At 43.2% G+C, this 21,236-nt stretch overlaps 1 protein-coding gene across 4 annotated transcripts; it reads right to left on the reverse strand.

The window, feature by feature from the left end:
• Window positions 1–498: 498 nt before the first annotated feature.
• Window positions 499–21,174, reverse strand: CEP19 (centrosomal protein 19). 4 transcript variants are annotated; one of them, XM_056564433.1, is made up of 3 exons: window positions 20,904–21,040; window positions 11,277–11,438; window positions 499–2,013 (listed from the first exon to the last, which is right to left on the reverse strand). In XM_056564433.1, the coding sequence occupies exons 2-3, from the start codon at window positions 11,410–11,412 to the stop codon at window positions 1,652–1,654; spliced, it is 498 nt and encodes a 165-aa protein (XP_056420408.1). In that variant the 5' UTR covers window positions 11,413–11,438; window positions 20,904–21,040; the 3' UTR covers window positions 499–1,651. The 4 variants fall into 4 exon arrangements, with proteins under 4 accessions (XP_056420408.1, XP_056420406.1, XP_056420409.1 ...); XM_056564431.1 differs by having other exon boundaries at window positions 20,948–21,036; XM_056564434.1 differs by lacking the exon at window positions 20,904–21,040 and adding an exon at window positions 18,536–18,679.
• Between the last annotated feature and the right edge of the window lie 62 nt (window positions 21,175–21,236).

The raw sequence follows: 21,236 nt of genomic DNA on the forward strand, positions 1-21,236 counted from the left end.
CTTTGGATGCTCGAAACGCGTGGGCGTTTTGTTTTTAGTGCACCTTTAGGTTTTTTTTTTTTATTCAACAATTTTGAAATGAAGGCATTTAAATGCAAAATATTTGGCATTGTGCACTTTTCAAAACGAAAGATAGGGATCGTGTCACTGTTGATATCTGCGAGATATTGGCTTTATAGTAAAAAGCCATGACGATGGACACTAGCAGCACCCAATGGAGCCTGTTAACTTATAATAGGGTATATGTGGTACTCACCCTAGTGCTATTTGTTTTGTTAAAAATGAAATGTGCATCTGAGCCTTCGGTCTTAGATGTGAACACAGCCTTAAAGGAGTACTCTGCTGGAATGTTACATCATTCCTTTGTGCCCAGGCTGCAATGTGCCATTATCGGTCTTCTGGGTCCGGTTTTCTTCCGTATCTTGGAGTCTGATGCGTCACACTGCGATCAGCTTATCAATGGCTGCAGTGATGTCCTGTCTTGGCCGAGGCGGGACATCACTGCAGCTGTTGATAAGCTGATCGTAGTGTGACGCATCGGTCTCTCAGATGCAGAAGAAGGCTGGGCCCAGAAGGCAGAAGAGCGATATCGGCACTCCAGGGGAGCGGCAGAAAAAGAGTTAAAGTTTGTTATTTAACTTTTTCGCAGCACAATAGAATGTTAAAACATTGCAGCGGAGTACTCCTTTAATATAATGTCATTAGAATGCAGTTTACTTAGTATATTATTTGCAAATTCAACACTAAACATCCGTAACCTAGTACAGTACAATGCACGTGAGAGTTTTACACAAAAGACTTATACCAGTCTAGTCCTTAGGTTGGGTGTGGTTTTGCAGCTCAGTTCCATTCAAGTGAATGAAATGAGAAATAAATTATATCAGATTTTTTTATTTCTGGATATCCCCTTTACCAATGTTCCCTTTCCTTTTACAGCAAGGAGAGATCTTGAAAACATGAAGGGGTAGATTTCTCAAAACCTGTACAGAGGAAAAGTTGTGTTGCTTCCCATAGCAACCAATCAGATTGCTTATTTCACAATTTTTTTTTTTTTAAATAAAAGAAGCCATCTGGTTGCATTGGGCAACATCACCACTTTTCCTCTGCAAGGGTTGTGATAAATCTCCCCTAACTTATTAATATTTGTCACACTTTTAAGGTGTAAAAATTGGTACAAAAAGTGAGTGGGGTTAACCAGGAAAGGTAAAGAGATTATTAGTTATGGTGCTAACCAATCATGGATTTCAATTTCTGTCACTGCAGGAGAAATACCTAACTGGCCGCAGCTTTCCCACACTGGGAACAATGGGAAAAATACTCCAGCCTCTTCTTTACTGACATTCAGGGCTGTGTGTTAGTCAAGGAGGATCTTGGGGGGTGGGGGAGAGAGAAAGTAGGTGTGCCACGCTATGACACTTGAGCAGCTCAACTCCACCTCCTTGACACTTGGCTGAGAAATAAAAGGATATTTCATATGTTTGAAAACAATCAGTTTGCTTTTATACTGTATGAACCCTGGAGAATTGTGAATTCTGCTGTGTAATGTAATAAGGTAAGCAATGTGATGCATGGTGCTTCAAATCTGGACATATCTGTTACAAAGAACGGTAGTGTCATTCCACACATAAGTCCATAGTGTTATTGACTGTGGTCAGAAGCCGTCCTCAGATTCATCATCCCAGCCACAGCTTTCTACCATCCTGTCCTGAGGAAAATCCACCTCAACATTGTACTCAAAGTCTGGGTCATCTTTTTTCTTTCTGTTCTTTTCAAAAAGTTCATCCATGATGCTCTTCTTCTTGGCAAGTTCCTTGTCATCCAGTTTGTTCAGGTCCTCTTCTGGATCAACGGTTTCTTCCCTCCGGATGATATCAAGGCTAACGTTTAGACTCTCGCCTTTCAGATGACCTTTAAGTAACTTATATAATTTTTCCAACTGTTTTAGGGAGACACCTTGCAAATACTGCCTGTGCCGGGGGTTGTTTTTAAGTTGCTCAGCTGCTCGGCTGCAGTCTATGGACAAAGTATATCAACAAGAAAGGAATGTCAGTATTACAAACATTACAGGATAAAGCAGCAACACTGTGCTTTTTCATTCTATATCATAAAATAAATACTTGCATTGCTTTGCATAGGTATTCACTAGGGATGTCCCGATACCGATACTAGTATCGGTATCGGGGCCGATACTCGGCATTTGCATGGTATCGGGGACTCGTTTAATGTCCCCAAATACCATGCCCGATACCTGGTGATGTGCGGCGCTGTCCCATTCTCCGCTGTCCCGTTCTCCGCTGTCCCATTCTCCCGATCGCAATCATTGCGTCCTATGGAGGAGCATGTGACACACACGTCACTCCTCCTCCCCTGCGCCCAGCGTAACACTACGGAGGAGGCAGAGTGACGTGTATGTCACATGCTCCTCCGTAGGACGCAATGATGCGATCGAGAGAACGGGACAGCGGAGAACGGGACAGCAGAGCGACAACACCTGAGGACAGCCACAGGTGAGTGCTGTCTATATAAGGGGGGGGGGGCTGCTGTCTATAAGGGGGGGGGGAGCTGCTGTCTATAAGGGGGGGGGGCTGCTGTCTATAAGGGGGGGGGCTGCTGTCTATAAGGGGAGCTGCTGTCTATAAGGGGGGAGCTGCTTTCTATAAGGGGGGCTGCTGTCTATATAAGGGGGGCTGCTGTCTATAAAGGGGGGGCTGCTGTCTATAAAGGGGGGAGCTGCTGTCTATAAGGGGGGGTGCTGTCTATAAGGGGGGGCTGCTGTCTATAAGGGGGGCTGCTCCCTACAAGGGGGGACACTGCTCCCTGTCTACAAGGAGGGGGCCCACTGTCTACAAGGAGGGGGGGCTGCTGTCTACAAGTGGTCACGGGGGCGCTGTCTACAAGGGGGGGCCTGTTGTCTACAAGGGGGGCAAGAGGGGGTGCTGTCTACAAGTGGGGGGGGCTGTTGTCTACAAGGGGGACACGGGGGGGGCGCTGTCTACAGGGGGGACAAGAGGGGGTGCTGTCTACAAGGGGGGGCTGCGGTCTACAGGGGGGCTGCTACTAATGTCTACAACTATCTATACTACCTACAAGGGGATACTACCTACTATTAAAGGCAATCTTACAGCAGAGTCACCTGCACTAACTTGAATTTATAGGTAGATAGTGCAGGTGACCCGGTTTCTACCGCTGCTCACCATGTGAATGTCAGCCCAATCTCTCCGGAGACATTGGTTTTGCCGCCAATGCAAATTCCCTGTTCTGTCCAATGGAGAAGAGAGAAATCTTGGCTCATACTACAGCAGCCGCCTCAATTGTACACAACAAGGAACCCACATATCAGCACGGTAAGCAGCGCCAGAAACCGGGTCACCCTGGTGTCAGATTCCCTTTAAAATAAAAGTACTTGAACTTGGTATCGGCGAGTACAAGAATTAAAGTATCGGTACACGCACTCTGTCTTAAAAAAATGGTATCGGGACATCCCTAGTATTCACAAACCCTCCCCTTGGACTTTTCTATATATTGTCATGGTATAACCACAGATTTAAATTTATGGACCAACACAAAATAGTCCAGAATTTGTAGTATAGGGAAATATCTGGTGTGATCAATTACCTTAACAAGTCACATTTTTAAGTTGCATAAATAGTAAATAGCGTCCACCTGTCTGCAATTAAATATCAGTACAAATACACCTGTTTTGTGAAAACCTCAGAGTTTGTTAGAGAGCATTACTTAACGAACAGCAGCATAAAGACCAAGGAGCTCACCAAACAGGTCAGGGAAAAAGTTGTGAAAAAGAGCAGGGTTAGGTTAAAAAAATTAAAAAAACATCCCAACCTCACAGAGCACCATAACACCATCAGAAAATGAAAAGAATTTGCACAAACACACATCTACCATGGCAAGGCCGTCTTCCCAAACTGACAAGCCGGGTAAGGAGAAAATAATCAGAGAAGCAACCAAAAGGCACTTGGTAACTCTGGAGGAGATGCAAAGTTCAGAAGTTGAGGTGGTGGGAGAATCTGTCCATAGGACAACCATTAGTTGTGTGCTCCACAAATCTGGACATTATGGAGTGAATACTCATGAATCCAATAGATGTGACATTTTTTGTTCTTATTAATGTTTGGGTCAAAATAAAAGGTATTCTGCACTTTCAAGGCTATTTAAGTCTATTTGAATTTCAGTTACAACAGTAACAAAATGGGCCAAATGTGTGTACGTGTGTGTGGGGGGGGGGGGGGGGGGAGTAGTAAATACTTAAAGGGGTATTCCAGGCCAAAACTTTTTTTTATATATCAACTGGCTCCAGAAAGTTAAACAGATTTGTAAATTACTTCTATTAAAAAATCTTAATCCTTCCAGTAGTTATTAGCTTCTGAAGTTGAGTTGTTTTCTGTCTAACTGCTCTCTGATGACTCACATCATGCACAGCTCCTGCGACGTGACATCATCATTGAGCAGTTAGACAGAAAACTTCAGAAGCTAATAACTATTGGAAGGATTAAGATTTTTTAACTGAAGTAATTTACAAATCTGTTTAACTTTCCGGAGCCAGTTGATATATATAAAAAAAGGTTTTGCCTGGAATACCCCTTTAACCCCTACAGGACTCATGACGTAACGGTACGTCCCGACACCCTGGGTCTTAAGGACCAAGGACGTACATTTACGTCATGGGCAGTTCTGGTCCCCACCGTGCGCCGGGCGGGGATCGGACCGGGATGCCTGCTGAAATCATTCAGCAGGCATCCCGTGCAAATGCTCAGGGGGGTCATTAGTACTGATGATAAGCCCCCTGCACGGCGGCGGAGACGCCGCCAGGCGAGGCCACGCACCCCCCATGATAGTGGCCCAGTGGCCGGCACTAGTGCGAGTGGTGATGCCGCTCGTACTAGGAGTCCGACCCCCCAGACAAGTTTACCGGAGCCCCCTTCCGGTGAACCTGTCTGGAGACCCCCAGAGGGTTATCAGCCACGGGTTCCGGAGATTGTTGGCGACTCCAGAATCCGGATTGACAATTCTGGATTCACTGAAATTGACTATTTCAGTTATTTTTTCAGTGACAGTTTTGTCAATCACATGGTGGAGCAGACGAATCTGTACGCCAGGCAGTTCATCGCCCACCACCCTGATTCTTTTTTGGCCAGGTCCAATGAATGGTGCGCCATTGATGCAGCAGAAATGAGGACATTTTGGGGCCTCTTGCTACATATGGGCCTGGTCAAAAAGCCAAGTGTCAGACAGTACTGGAGCGGGGACGTCCTCTACCAGACCCCGCTTTACAGTATGGTCATGGCACAGAGGCGGTTCGAGGCCATTTAGAAATGCGTGCATTATGCAGATAATGCGGCATGTCCACCCCGAGGTGATCCCGCCTATGACCGGCTTTACAAAGTGAGGCCGGTCATCGATCACTTAGGGGCCAAATTTTTGGAGGCCTATGTACCCCTCAGGGAGATCTCGGTTGATGAGTCTCTTATCAGTTTTAAGGGGAGACTTATCTTCCGCCAGTATATTCCCTCGAAGCGGGCGCGGTATGGCGTGAAGCTCTATAAACTTTTTGAGAGTACCTCCGGGTACACTCTCAAGTTTAGAGTGTATGAGGGACGAGATTCCCGTATTGAACCCCCAGATTGTTCCCCCACTCTGGGTGTTAGCGGAAAAATCGTTTGGGAGCTTGTGCACCCATTGCTGGATAAGGGTTACCACGTGTACGTGAACAACTTTTATACCAGCATCCCTCTCTTCACATCCCTTCCCACCAGATCCACGTCCGCTTGTGGGACCGTGCGGAAAAACCAGAGAGGCCTCCCTCTAAATTTTGTTAAGACACCTATTCCCAAGGGTGAGTCCCGTGCCCTTGCCCATGAAAACCTGTTGCTGGTCAAGTATAAGGATAAGAGGGATGTCCTTATGCTGACCACTATTCATGGCAACGGCAGCTCACCTGTCCCTGTGCGAGGTACCACAACACCGGTCCTCAAGCCCGATTGTATTCTGGACTACAATCGGTATATGGGGGGAGTTGATCTTTCTGATCAAGTCCTCAAGCCATATAACGCCATGCGGAAAACACGGGTATGGTACAAGAAAGTTGCGGTCTACATGGTACAGGTTGCCATGTACAACTCTTTTGTACTGTCCCAGTACGCTGGCAACACAGGGACATTCCTCCAGTTCCAAGAAGAAGTCCTAAAGGTCCTGATCTTTGGCGACCGGGAAAGAGCAGGCCGGACTTCCCAAGGAACTGAAGTAATAGGTGCCAGAAAAGATGCAGAGTGTGTTACAAGAGGGGGATACGGAAGGACACCACCACTCAATGTGACACTTGCCCAGATAATCCGGGCCTCTGCATTAAGGATTGCTTCAGGGAGTATAACACTTCCATGGAGTTCTAAATTTTCCCTCTTCATTTTAATTTTCCACAATTTGACCCAAATGTACCAATCCAGAGTACATTCCAAGTTTTAACCCCATAAAACCACTAAATTGCCCAAAAAAATATTTAATCCAAAAAAAAAAAAACCTGATAGGACCTCTGGGGGTATTTTTTTATAAAAAATGGGTCATGGGTCACTGAGTCACTATCATCGGGGACTTTTTATGTTGCCTCAAATGCGCAGCGCTCTCTCCACCTGAGTCACACATATCACATTCCAGAATGATGATTCAGAGTATAGGGTTTGGGGCGGGCATATTTTTTTGTTTTGGCTGTGCTCTGGGTCATCATTCTGGGAACATAATCTGTTTTATAATTTTATGTCCCACTGTACCCCATTTTAGTTACTTAGTGTACCCCAGTTATTTACCCCATGTAATGCCCCTTGAGGGGGGGTCCCACTGTTCTGGCTCCATAGGAGAAAGCCAAAGCTCAAGGACCCTGACTGATCTCCGGCACCTCTGAGACCGGTGTGCACGCTGTTTACGCCCAGACTTGAGGTATGTACTTACTCCAAAGAAAAGTATTTACAATGACATTTTCTCCTTTTAACACTTGTAAAAATGAAAAATTTGGGGTAACCTCAGCATTTTAGTGTAAAAAAAATCAAATTTTTCATTTTCACATCCCACTTCATGAATATTTATCAAACACCTGTGGGGTGTTAAGGCTCTCTGTACCCCTTGTTATGTTCCTTGAGGGGTGCAGTTTCCAAAATAGTATGCCATGTGTTTATTTTTTGCTGTCCTGGCACCATAGGGGCTTCCTAAATGCGACATGTCCCCCCCATTTCAGCAATATTTGCAAATGTGACTCCTTCTCTTCTGAGCATTGTAGCGCTCATGTAGTGCATTTGACGTCCACTTATGGGGTACTTCCATACTCAGAAGAGATGGGGTTACAAATTTTGGGAGGTATTTTCTGCTATTAACCCTTGCAAAAATGTGAAATTTGGGGGGAAACACACATTTTAGTGAAATTATATATTTTTTTTTTACATATGCAAAAGTCGTGAAACCCCAGTGGGGCATTAAGGCTCACTTTATTCCTTGTTACGTTCCTCAAGGGGTCTAGTTTCCAACATGGTATGCCATGTGTTTTTTTTTGCTGTTCTGGCACCATAGGGGCTCCCTAAATGCGACATGCCCCCCGAGCAAAATTTGCTCTCAAAAAGCCAAATATGACTCCTTCTCTTCTGAGCATTGTAGTTCGCCCATAGTGCACTTCAGGTCAACTTATGGGGTACCTCCATACTCAGAAGAGATGGGGTTACAAATTTTGGGGGGTATTTTCTGCTATTAACCCTTACAAAAATGTGAAATTTGGGGGGAAACACACATTTTAGTGAAAAAAATATATATTTTTTTTACATATGCAAAAGTCGTGAAACCCCAGTGGGGCATTAAGGCTCACTTTATTCCTTGTTACGTTCCTCAAGGGGTCTAGTTTCCAAAATGGTATGCCATGTGTTTTTTTTTTGCTGTTCTGGCACCATAGGGGCTCCCTAAATGCGACATGCCCCCCGAGCAAAATTTGCTCTCAAAAAGCCAAATAGGACTCCTTCTCTTCTGAGCATTGTAGTTCGCCCATAGTGCACTTCAGGTCAACTTATGGGGTACCTCCATACTCAGAAGAGATGGGGTTACAAATTTTGGGGGGTATTTTCTGCTATTAACCCTTGCAAAAATGTGAAATTTGGGGGGAAACACACATTTTTGTGAAAAATAGTTTTTTTTTTTTTACATATGCAAAAGTCGTGAAACCCCTGTGGGGTATTAAGGCTCACTTTATTCCTTTTTACGTTCCCCAAGGGGTCTAGTTTCCAAAATGGTATGCCATGTGTTTTTTTTTTTTTTGCTGTTCTGGCCCCATAGGGGCTTCCTAAATGCGACATGCCCCCCAATAACCATTTCAGAAAAACATACTCTCCAAAATCCCCTTGTCGCTCCTTCGCTTCTGAGCCCTCTACTGCGCCCGCCGAACACTTTACATAGACATATGAGGTATGTGATTACTCGGGAGAAATTGGGCTACAAAGATAAGTATACATTTTCTCCTTTTACCCCTTGTAAAAATTAAAAAATTGGGTCTACAAGAACATGCGAGTGTAAAAAATGAAGATTGTGAATTTTCTCCTTCACTTTGCTGCTATTCCTGTGAAACACCGAAAGGGTTAAAACGCTGACTGAATGTCATTTTGAATACTTTGGGGGGTGCAGTTTTCATAATGGGGTAATTTGTGGGGTATTTCTAATATGAAGACCCTACAAATCCACTTCAAATCTGAACTGGTCCCTGAAAAATAGTGAGTTTTAAAATTTTGTGAAAAATTGGAAAATTGCTGCTGAACTTTGAAGCCCTCTGGTGTCTTCCAAAAGTAAAAACACGCCAATTTTATGATGCAAACATAAAGTAGACATATTGGAAATGTGAATAAAATTTTTTTTTATTTGGAATATCCATTTACCTTACAAGCAGAGAGCTTCAAAGTTAGAAAAATACAAAATTTTCAATTTTTTCATCAAATTTGGGGATTTTTCACCAAGAAAGGATGCAAGTTACCATAAAATTTTATCACTATGTTAAAGTAGAATATGTCACGAAAAAACTATCTCGGAATCAGAATGATAACTAAAAGCATTCCAGAGTTATTAATGTTTAAAGTGACAGTGGTCAGATGTGCAAAAAACGCTCTGGTCCTGAGGTGTAAAATGGCCTGGTCCTTAAGGGGTTAAGCAAGCCACAGTATCATAAGTTTTTTTTCTTCATGTATTACTTCCAACCATTTTCCTGTGTATATAGCACATTAAAATACTACATAAAGCTTTTTTATATGAAGATGATAACTCTTTACTTCCACCTAAAGATGGATGAAAAGAAAACTGTTCCCAATGTCAAATTAAAGGACAAGTATCATGTAATAAAAACGTATATTCCCTATCCGAAGGATAGGGGATAAGTTTTAGATCGTGGTGGTTCTGAATGCTGGGGCCCCCCACGATCTCCTGTTTAGAGCCCCAGATCTCTTATTCAGCAGCGCGTCACGACCCCCGGCGGAAGCGGAGGCCGCCACGCCCCCTCTATATAGTTCTATGGGAGAGCCAAAGATTGCCGAATGGCTCTCCCATAGAACTATATGGAGGGGGCGTGGCGGCCCCCTTTTTGGGCGGGGGGGCATGACGCGCCGCTGTATAAGAGATCTGGGGCTCTAAACAGGAGATCGTGGGGGGCCCCAGCACTTAGACTCCCCGCAATGTAAAACTTATCCCCTATCCTTCAGATAGGGAATACGTTTTTATTACATGATACTTGTCCTTTAAGGAAACACAGAAACATAGAATGTGTCAGCAGATAAGAACCGTTCAGCCCATCTAGTCTGCCCAATATTCTGAATACTATAAATAGTCCTGGGCCCTATCTTATATGAAGGATAGCCTTATGCCTATCCCATGCATGTTTAAAGGTTTCTATTATATCCCCTCTGTCTCATCTTTCTTCTAAGCTATACTTGTCTTTAACCTTTCCTGGTAAATTTCATCCTGCACTCCATGTACTAGTTGAGTAGCTCATCTCTGAACTCTCTCCAGTGTATCTATATCCTTCTGGAGATACGGCCTCCAGTAGTATGCACTGGAGGTCTCACCATTGCCAGGAGGTAGTCACATAGGAAAAAACTGTCCCTCTAGTGCCATCTACAGGTAAACATTTAAAAAAATTTTAAATTAAAGTTAAAGGGGTATTCCAGGAAAAAACTTTTTTTATATATATATCAACTGGCTCCTGAGAGTTAAACAGATTTGTAAATGACTTCTATGAAAAAAAATCTTAATCGTTCCAGTACTTATTAGCTTCTGAAGTTGAGTTGTTCTTTTCTGTCTAACTGCTCTCTGATGACACCTGTCTCGGGAGCTGTCCAGAGTAGGAGAGAATCCCCATAGCAAACATCTTATGCTCCGGACAGTTCCTGAGACAGAGAGAGGTGTCAGCAGAGAGCACTGTGCTCAGACAGAAAAGAACTACTCAACTTCAGCAGCTGATAACTATTGGAAGGATAAAGATTTTTTTAATAGAAGTAATTTACAAATTTGTTTAACTTTCTTGAGCCAGTTCATCTTAAAAAATAAATAAATAAAATAAAAGGATTTTCCTGGAATACCCCTTTAAAGGAGTAGTCCAGTGGTGACTCAGTAGTGAACAACTTATCCCCTATCCTAAGGATAGGGGATAAGTTGCAGATCGCAGGGGGTCTGACTGCTGGGGCCCCCTGCGATCTCCTGTACGGAGCCCCTACAGCCTGCAGGAAGGGGGCGTGTTGACCTCCGCACGAAGCGGCGGCCAACACGCCCCCTCAATACAACTCTATGGCAGAGCCGAAGCGCTGCCTTCGGCAATCTCCGGCTCTGCCATAGAGTTGTATTGAGGGGGCGTGTCGGCCGCCGCTTCGTGCGGGGGTCGACACCCGCTATCTGGCCGGAGAGCCTGGCCCCCGTACAGAGAGATTGCAGGGGGCCCCAGCGGTCGGACCCCCCGCAATCTCAAACTTATCCCCTATCCTTACGATAGGGGATAAGTTTTTCACCACTGGACTACCCCTTTAAGCCCTATTTCTTATGATTAAGTAGTTCTTATAAGCCCAACATGAGGTATGTCTAAAAATAATGGGGTTATAACAAAAAAAAAAAAGCAAGAAAGCTACATAGGTCTTCTTTCTCCTGGCTCCATAAAAGGGTAGGTTGGCAGATGCTAGTGAGTAATGGGAACACCAATGCTTGACTGCACCATTTATATGTAGTCTAGAAGTCACTGCAACATATATCCCCTGAGATATTACCTGAGAATTTAGAAAAGTTCCTGACGGGCATAATACGTTGTCTGGATTTCTCCTCGTCTTTCTCATACACTAAGATAATGGCAGGTGGCTCAAACCGAACGCCACATTTTTTGGCTTTGTAACTCATGTTATCCATCCAGAAAAATAAAATATCAAACCACCCTGGAGTTAAGAAACAGAGAGAAAAAGAGTTATGATGTACACTGCAATGATTAGTAACAGATTTTAGCTTAAAGGTTTAAAGGGTACCTCTAATCAAAAAAAACTTTTGATATATTATAGATTAATGTACGCAGAATAACTTTACAATTGCATGTTATTAAAAAATATGCTTCTTTCTATTTAATTTTCCACTTTGAAGAAATGACCACTAGGGGTCTCCCTACCAGTCCTGGCAGCAAGCATTTCAGACTCATGCTGGAGTCCTAAACACTACGAGCTGCCAGTCTGCTTTGTTCACAAAGGAGAACACTCAGAGCTGCCAGCCTGCTTTGTTCACAGCCTGTTTGGCTGTGAACAAAGCAGGCTGGCAGCTCTGAGTGTTTAGGACTCCAGCATGAGTCAGAAATGCTTGCTGACAGGACTGATCGGGAAAAGTACAATAGAAAGAAGCGTATTTTTCAATAACATGCTATTGGAAAGTTATTCAACATTCATTAATCTAAAATATATCAAAAGTTTATTTGATGAGAGGTACCCTTTAAGACATATGGTAAACCTGCTGTAGTAAAGACTATTGACAACTTTACACCAAATTCTTTTTATTGTTCCCTTGCATCTTTCTAAATTCATTTTATACCTGAAGAAGAAATATTCCACAGTTCACTAAAAAAATAAAATAATAATATGCTCTCTTAGAAAAGAAAGATGATTTTCTGGGGAAAAAAACTAGGATCAAACCATTCTAAAAAACAGTAAAACTTTTAATTGTACTCAGGGCTTCATACTCGTGCTTGTGGCTGTCACTGTTGCATACCTACCTGTGAGACTTACAATAACCTTAGCAAAGCGGTCAGAGGTGTGCCATTAACCACGTCCTGAGGGCACGCCTTTAGTGAGCAAAAATTTACCTGGTAGGATGAATGACAATGATAATGATTATCATAAATTAATACCTAAGGCTAAGTCTCCACTTGGTTTTTTGTCCTGCGTTTTTAGGGATAAAAAAAAAACGCCTGAAAAATTGCCAGTGCAATGTACGTCATCATGCATTTTTTTCTGGTGTTTTTTTCACTTGTGTGAAAATTGCATTTTTGTCACCTTTTGGCGTTTTTTTTTTTTTTTGGTACCCAAAATTTGTTGGGTACCAAAAAAAAAAAGGATGCTGCAGTGATGGAAAACATTTTATTAAACGAAATGTTTATATTTTATAACCAACTTTTTATTATTTTTTAATAAAGTGTGTGTGTTTCACTTTTTCTCTATTTTTTACATTTTTAGGTAGTACTACTACTCCCAGCATGGAACAGACTGTTCCATGCTGGGAGTAGTAGTACCTGTAGTAATAGACAGATCGCCCCGGGTGTCAGTCCTGACACCCGATGCGATCGTCCATTATATAGCACAGATGCCGCTGTATACAGCGCTCACATCTCTGCACTATACATTGATGTGAATAGAGCATAATTTATTCATATTTCCCACCCAGAGCTGTGATTGGCCGGATGGTTGCAGCCAATCACAGCTCTGAGAGAAATATCAATGAGTGAGTGGCCGGCCCGGAGTATAGTACAGAGCAGGGATGCAAGCACTGTATACAGTTGCTCCATCTCTGCTATAGACAGGACGATCATCTGCATTAAGAGACAGATCGCAGCGAGTGTAACTTCTGACACCCGCTGCGATCTGTCTATTAATGCAGGTACTACAGCTCCCAGCATGAGGCAGAGTGTGCTCCATGTTGGGAGTAGTAGTACCTGCAGTTATGGTAAGATCAAAGCGGAAATCACTCCTGACACCCGCTGTGATCCACCTGTATAATGTATAGGTACAGCGGCCGCTCTTCTATGGTCCCCTGCACTGACGTATATATACACCTATTCATATTTGTCACAGAGAGCTGTGATTGGCTGGAACCATCTGGCCAATCACAGCCAGGGGACCATAGAAGAGCACCCGCCGCATCTATACATTATATAGAAAGATCGCAGCGGGCGATCTGTCTATTAGTACAGGTACTACTACTCCCATCATGGAACAGTGTGTTCCATGCTGGGAGTAGTACTACTAACTAAAAAAAAAATTTAAAAAATAAAGAAAAAAAGTGAAAAACACACACACACACACACAATAAATTTTTATAATTGTCGGCTACATTTTTATTTCCCCGCACACATAAATTGATCCCTGTTTAAAAAGTAATAAAATGTTTTTTATAAAAAAATATATAAATTTCATTAGATACAATTTTTTCCTTCACTACTGTATCTTTTTAAAAAAAAAATGTTAATGGTACCCTACGAAATTTTATTCAAAACAGGCATCTCCATCACTTTTTTGGATCGCTAAAGTCCAAAAAAGATTAAAAACCGCCTGCAAAAACGCCAAAGTTAAACCCCACATTTCAGTTTTTCTTGTCGTTTTCTCACTCCCATAAACAAGTGGAGACTTAGCCTAACACACTAGCCGCCTGACATACCCTATAATGGGCTATAACTTGTCACCACGTAAGCGGATACGTAATACTGAGCAGCTGTGTCAATCACGACCACACTGAAATAAAATGAACCATCACTGAACCAGACCCGCTTCTATACATATTAACCAACTTACCTTTGTTAACATGGCAAGGGGGGAACTGTTAAATGCTTGCCAGGCATGAATACAGTGCTATCCCTGCTATTTCCTGCCATTAAGAGGCAGAAATATCTTGTTAAACCAATGATAAAACCTGACAACATGACAGACCTTTGAAGACATGGCAGGCATAACAGGTAAACAACCACCTATGTCAGTATGTCATTGCTTTGTGCCAATCACTGTGCATCCCCTGCCGAGGAGGCAGACATAACGGGTACTCAACCATGTATATGTCACAACCCAATTGCTGTGAAAATGTGTCAGTGACAATAACTATGCAGTGCACCTTCCCCCCCCCCCCCCCTCCCCCCCGAGTAGGCATGATAGGCATGAAAGGTATCCACCGCCTGAGTGTCAAGAGAATATTGCTTGTGCAGATGTGTCAGCAAGAATAACTAAATAGCACCTCCCCTATAGGTATAGTAGTCATGCCGTATGCGCTCTATGATGTCTAAAGCATGGTAAGAAACACTATGGAAAGATGCTATGAACACCTGCCCCGTATTCAATGCTGTAATGTATGTGGGGTAAACTAGACAATATGCCCCAGATAAATACAAACATACATGATTACTATGAACAAAGCACCAAATACATACTATGCACAGATCACCTCCTACAAGCATGAGTACAGACAAGCCGTACGTGCAGAAATAAACTATAACGTAAGCCCAGCACACCAACCTTATGGTCAGACCAAATGCACAGAATACTAATGAAACAGTACGCAACAAATAAAATGTTACCACAAATGTAGACTCCATATTGAAGCTGTTTGCCCAGATAAGGTGCTTGAAACCATATGTACCACCAAAGTGCTTACCATACGAACAGCCTGAGTGCTATAAGCGTATGCAGACTGAGCGCTACAACCGTATGCACAGAACAAAAATGTGTTATAACCATGTACACAAGGCTATAAGCATGTAACAAGTGCCCAACCGTGAAACCCAAACTGATCACACACAGACCAATACTATATTGTAAGTACAACAACTATAAGGTTTAAACATGCTAACCATAAGCATGTAAAATACTACAATGATATGCACAGACCAAGGCTATAACGTATACACACACTAAAACACACAAATGCACTTTACCATACGAATGTATAGAATGCTATAACCTTATGTACTGAACATAACACTATGTGACACAGTGAAAAGCCTAACATGGGTGTATATAACTTGACTGGGAGACATACTGATGAAAAATCTGCAATTAAGTGTACCCATACTTAAACCACAATTGGCGCATCATGCTTTTTTATTTTTTTTTATTTAAACGTATCAACTATAAATATTTAAATGATAAATGCTATGTATGTATGGCATAAATGTGTATAAGATTGATGCTATAAATCGTGTGACATGATGCTGTGAATGTGCATGATGACCACTAACACTGTATGTATTAAATAACTGCTATGAAACTTAAAGTGTACCCGTCAGATCCAACAAAAAAACTTTTTTTTTTTAAATATATCACTCAGTACTTAATACTGACCATGTACATATATTTATGTGTCTAGCACCTTTATTTATTTATTTTTATTACACTTTTAATTTAGCTCATTAGTCTGAATTCCTCTCAAAGGGAGGGGGTGTGGCTTCACTGTGCAGGTCTCTGCCCCCTCCCTTAGTATGCTTTCTGCTCACATCTCCCCTAGCATTAGCAAAACTACAACTCCCAGCTTGTCCTCACTGACAGTAGCGGGACACAAGCTGACAGTGGGAGGATTTTTCCTTCAGCTGTGAGCCCTGCGCTCACAGCTGTCAATCAATGAAGTGTGTCCATGACATAGGGGATGATGCATGGACACAGCAGGACTAGTATGTGTCCAAGCAGGCGGGGGGGGGGGGGGTCAGTTGTTTGACTGGCTTTTTCAGTATAAAATACTGAAAATTTTCTAATGAGAGCAAATCCAAGACCTATTGGTTTTGCATGCTTTACAACATATCAAAAGTTTTTGTATCTGACAGTGCCCATTTAAGCGTAAAATGCTAAGAGTGCCTACATGTAAACACAAATTACTACTATGGAGAAAAAAAAAGAGGGTTGAGTTCTGACTGCAAAGTCTGGCAGGGCCTGCCGTAATCTGCATAGGAATTAACCCCTGCTGTATACAGGGAGCATCAGGGTGAGCACAAGCCGGCTGGCCTGCTATACACATGCAGCCCACCACTACCTGAACCTCCTCCCCTCCCAGATGGACAAGCTGAAGACCTTGTGCAGTGGGACACCGCCACCTAAAAGTGCGGCAGATAAACGTCTGGGAGACACTCAGAGAAGGAAAGGAAGTTCCGGCTCCCAAGGCTGGGTAAAATTCCAAGTTTATTTCTTCATATAAAAATCCAGTGCATGAGCAACAATAAAAACATAGAAAAATAGCAACACAAAACGCACCAACGCGTTTCGACTTAACGCTAAGTCTTAATCATGGATGCCATGATTAAGACTTAGCGTTAAGTCGAAACGCGTTGGTGCATTTTGTGTTGCTATTTTTCTATGTTTTTATTGTTGCTCATGCACTGGATTTTTATATGAAGAAATAAACTTGGAATTTTACCCAGCCTTGGGAGCCGGAACTTCCTTTCCTTCTCTGTGATTACTCCACCTGAGGACTTGGCCTCAGAGATTCATCCGAAGCTCCCGCTGGTTCAGGTATATTGTGCCACGATTCCTTGCATCTTGGATACGACTGGGTAAGCTGATATACCTCCTTTTTTCTATTGCCATGTCTGGGAGACACTGCCTGCATGCAACCACCACCCACAATGCACAGCCTCTTCTGGAAAAACACCCCCAAGCGTCTGCCAATCCCTGGGTACTGACTGTGATCTTGGTGTTTGCTAACTTTGTGGAACGGGCAGCATAACGCTGCAAGGCAGCTGGCGGAGCTGTGCAAGAAGCTGTGACCTCGTCACTCCCAGTGACCACATGGCTTACCAGCTTGTTTCGCCGCCTCTGGATGCTGACAACGCTGTGAGCCGAGTACACAGCCGATGCCTACTCCTGTACATTAGCATGGTGGTAGTGGGCTATAAGCATCATCAGGTGAGGCGACCAGCAGCTACCATTGATGCTGTGTCTGTACCGCCTGAGAAAGCCCTGAACCAGCCAGGCTCTGGCAACGCAAAGGTTTTGGCGGGAGATACGAATGTCGGACGCCGCTCATCAGGTGCAGGGACATCCGCAAAATGTCACATACGCCCCTTAGGGTACGGGGGGGCGTTATATACTCACACCCCCTGCCCTAACTCCTGTAAACTCCGCCCAGAGGTGAAGGGGTGTTTAATACTTATGCCCATCGCACAAATACAGCCTTAACAGGCTTAATACTTGTCTCAACTGCAACTGAGTTATGTAGAAGGCAATGTTATGTCTGTACTCAGTAAGGACTTGTAGAGTCTCTACTATAAGAAATGTAATTCATAATACTTCTCTCTGCATAAAATCAGAGATACATGAAGGTACAGAATGAGCGCTATATCCTTAATATACAAGAGGCCTGACTGTATTCACTGTTTTTGCTCAGAGCTCCACAATTATCAATAGTCAATTAAAATTGTAAAAATATGTCCAAATCTGGAATAATTTTCACCAAATTTCAGTTGAATTAACCTTGTACTCTTGATGTAATCTAGTCAATAAAAGTATATTATTATCTATATATTTAAAACAATAATGATGCCTATGGCTCTCTTGGCATTTCCTTCTTAGAAAGTTGACAAGAATCCCAGGCTTTCCTAAGAGGCTTAGGCTGCTGTCATATATATGCGGAGATCAGGCTCAGTTTCCCTCCGAAACTGTAGAAAAGAACTGAAAAGGAAACAGATGATCAAACTGATTCTATTCATTTCAATAGGACAGCTAGATTTATCTGGTGCCTCAATCGGGACACTGGATGGAGGAATTCATCTTGCAGTGTTCCCCCGTCTGGGCTACAGAATGCCAATCCCTGCTGTGATTGGCAAAAACTGACATCAACACAGGTAGAAGCATTCGATGGCCATTCTGCTCAGTGGACTTCTCTTGACATTGCTGCCCTTTCCCACCTACAGCTAGACGCAATTAGGTGCAGCAGTGTAAAGGATTAGGGTGCAGAGTTGTGTTAGGTGTTTGTTTACAGTTAGGGTTTGGAGTAGTAAACAGTCACCCCCTAATTCTATATACCCCCCTTTCCCTCTGAGTGTGTTCAGCATTAGGTGGGCATGAGCAGCACTGTCAGAAGAGGCAACTGAACAGAATTGCTTCTGCCTGCGATGATGTCAATTTTTGCCAAACACAGTGGGGATGGACGTGTGTGCGTGCGACTATGCTGTAGCACATGGGACTGATCTGCGGATGGGGCTGATGATGTGACACAATTTTAAAATGTGCTACTCTACCTGGGGAACACATTTGGTAAAGTTTTTTTTTTTTTTTTCTTTTTTTGCTGCATAACAAAGATTTACCTGCAAATGAGATTGTATTTTAATTTCCATTATACTCTATAGGCATTCCATTCTGTCATTCTCCCTTGTCGTTCCATAGAAGCCAATAATTATCCCACTGAATCTTAACTTTAAATAATCCCAGTCAGTTTGGAGAGTATCCCTGCTAAAGATTTATTAGATGTCAAAAAGATTTGTTACATTTCTATTATTCTCACTAGGCATTCCATACTGGTCCATTATTCTATATGGGCATTCCACTTTCCTCTTAAAGGGGTACTCTGGAGGAAAACTTTTTTGTTTTTTTAAATCAACTGGTGCCAGAAAGTTAAACAGATTTGTAAATTACTTCTATTAAAAAATTATTAATCCTTCCTGTACTTATTAGCTGCTGAATACTACAGAGGAAATTCTTTTCTTTTTGGAACACAGTGGTCTCTCCTGACATCATGACCACAGTGCTCTCTGCTGACTTCTCTGTCCATTTTAGGAACTGACCAGAGCAGCATATGTTTGCTATGGGGATTTTCTCCTACTCTTGACAGTTCTTAAAATGGACAAGGATATCAGCAGAGAGCACTAGGATCATGATGTCAGCAGAGAGCTCTGTGTTCCAAAAAGAAAATAATTTCCTCTGTAGTATTCAGCAGCTAATAAGTACTGGAAGGATTAAGATTTTTTAATAGGAGTAATTTACAAATCTGTTTAACTTTCTGGCACCAGTTGATAAAGAAAAAAAAAAAAAAAGTTTTCCACCAGAGTACCCCTTTAAAATCTACCATTCGGTCATTCCTTTAAAAGGAAAACCATCAGCTTGCTCCCCCCGCACTAAACAGCGGAGGACGCTGATCAGTTTGATACCTACTGTGCCTGGATCTGCCCGGCCAAAATCTTTGTTTTTTTCCTATATGCTAATTAAGTGCTAACTGGCACAGGCGGCGTTAACTGGCACTCTGACGTCACCATCGCCAGCCGCAGTGCCGCCCAGCTCATCAATATTCCTCCCCTCCCGCCTCCTCTCCCTCTTCTCCCCTCTCTGTAATGAAGAGCGAGAGGCAGAGGGAGGGGAGGAATATTAATGAGCTGGGCGGCGCTGCGGCCGCCGGCGACGTCAGAGTGCCAGTTACCCCGCCTGTGCCAGTTAGCACTTAATTAGCATATAGGGAAAAACAAAGAAATTGGCCGAACGGCCGGGCGGGTCCGGGCACAGTAGGTATCAAACTGATCAGCGTCCCCCGCACTATCAGCCAGTATCAGGGGGAGCAAGCTGACAGTTTTCCTTTAAAGCGCAACTGTCATGAACTCCAGGCTATATAACCTACACACAGCCTTTGCACTGTGTGCAGATGGTGTGTACAGCACAGTTTTTACCATATTTCTGCTGGCTTTTATCACCCCAAAAAATGCTTTTGATCTCAGCCACACACAGTCGGATAGGCGTGGCGCGAGGTACGCTATGCCCCGCTACCTCCCCATAGGTCAGCGCATGTGCCCCTCAGCTCAGCTAACGTGCGAGCCAAAAACAAGTTTATTCAGATATGCACCTTTTATAATTTATGTACTGTACTCTGTGCCTTCTATCCTCTTGCTTCTTCTTTCTTCTCTTCTGCAAACGCCCACAGGACAGTTCCCATTACTAGAGGCAGAGAGGACGTGCGCTCTCTACCTCTAGCACCGCACAGGCGCACTGAGGAGGCAAGCGGCGGGAGTGAGCGCTTGCCTGGATACCATACGCCACGACGCTTGTTAGCTGAGCTGAGGGGCACATGCGCTGGGACCTGTGTGTCAATCACACAGTGGTCACAGTGCTGACATACAGGGGTGGGGGTGACGGCGCCCGGCTATCCAACTGTGTGTGGCTGCGAATAAAAGCATTTTTTATGCACTGGTTATGAACGCCCGTTCTAAAAAGAGGGGAAATCGGCAGTTATACGGCTGGTACAAAATCACTAACGGCTATTAGAAAATCACATTATAGTCTATGGGATTTTTCTAATAGCCGTTTGAACCCGTTATCGCCGTTATTAATAACAGCCGTTATTTTGTGACGGGCGATAGTAACGGGAGAATTAGTGCATGTACTATTTCTCCCGTTCATTCGCCCGTCACAAAATAACGGCCATTATTAATAACGGGCGATAACAGGTTAAAACAGCTATTAGAAAAATCCCATAGACGTATAACTGCCGATTTCCCCTCTTTTTCGAACGGGCGTTTATAACGGGTGCATTTTTATAGTGTGAAAGCGCCCTTAGCAAACACAAATAAATAAATGGTCTTTGCAGACTCTAGTAGTAATCAGCCAGGTGACAGTGAACTACAATTCCCAGCATATACCAAGGAATAACAAGACTTGGAAGGATGCAGTCTGCATATGAGCTACTATTACCTATGGTGCTCAAGCTGTTTTGACACTACAACTCCCATCATTACCATGTTGTCTCCTGTCACCACATTCCATGACATAAATACAATGTAACTTATCTGTATCCTTCTATTTATTGTTTCGTTCTATTTACTGTTTTGTTCCTTCTAAAATGAAAACATTGTATCACTTACCTGGAACAGCAGAGACAAGGCGTTACCCCGGCAACCGACCGCCGAGCCCTCTCTCCCTCCCTCATAAGCCTGCCCCGCCTGCCTGCTGGGAGTGATAGAGGCCTAGCGACCGCAAATAAGAACTGTAAAGACTTTTTTTTTTGTATAAAATAAACAAAGTTAT

This window comes from Hyla sarda, chromosome 3 (genome assembly GCF_029499605.1).
Source record: "Hyla sarda isolate aHylSar1 chromosome 3, aHylSar1.hap1, whole genome shotgun sequence".
Taxonomy (NCBI): domain Eukaryota; kingdom Metazoa; phylum Chordata; class Amphibia; order Anura; family Hylidae; genus Hyla; species Hyla sarda.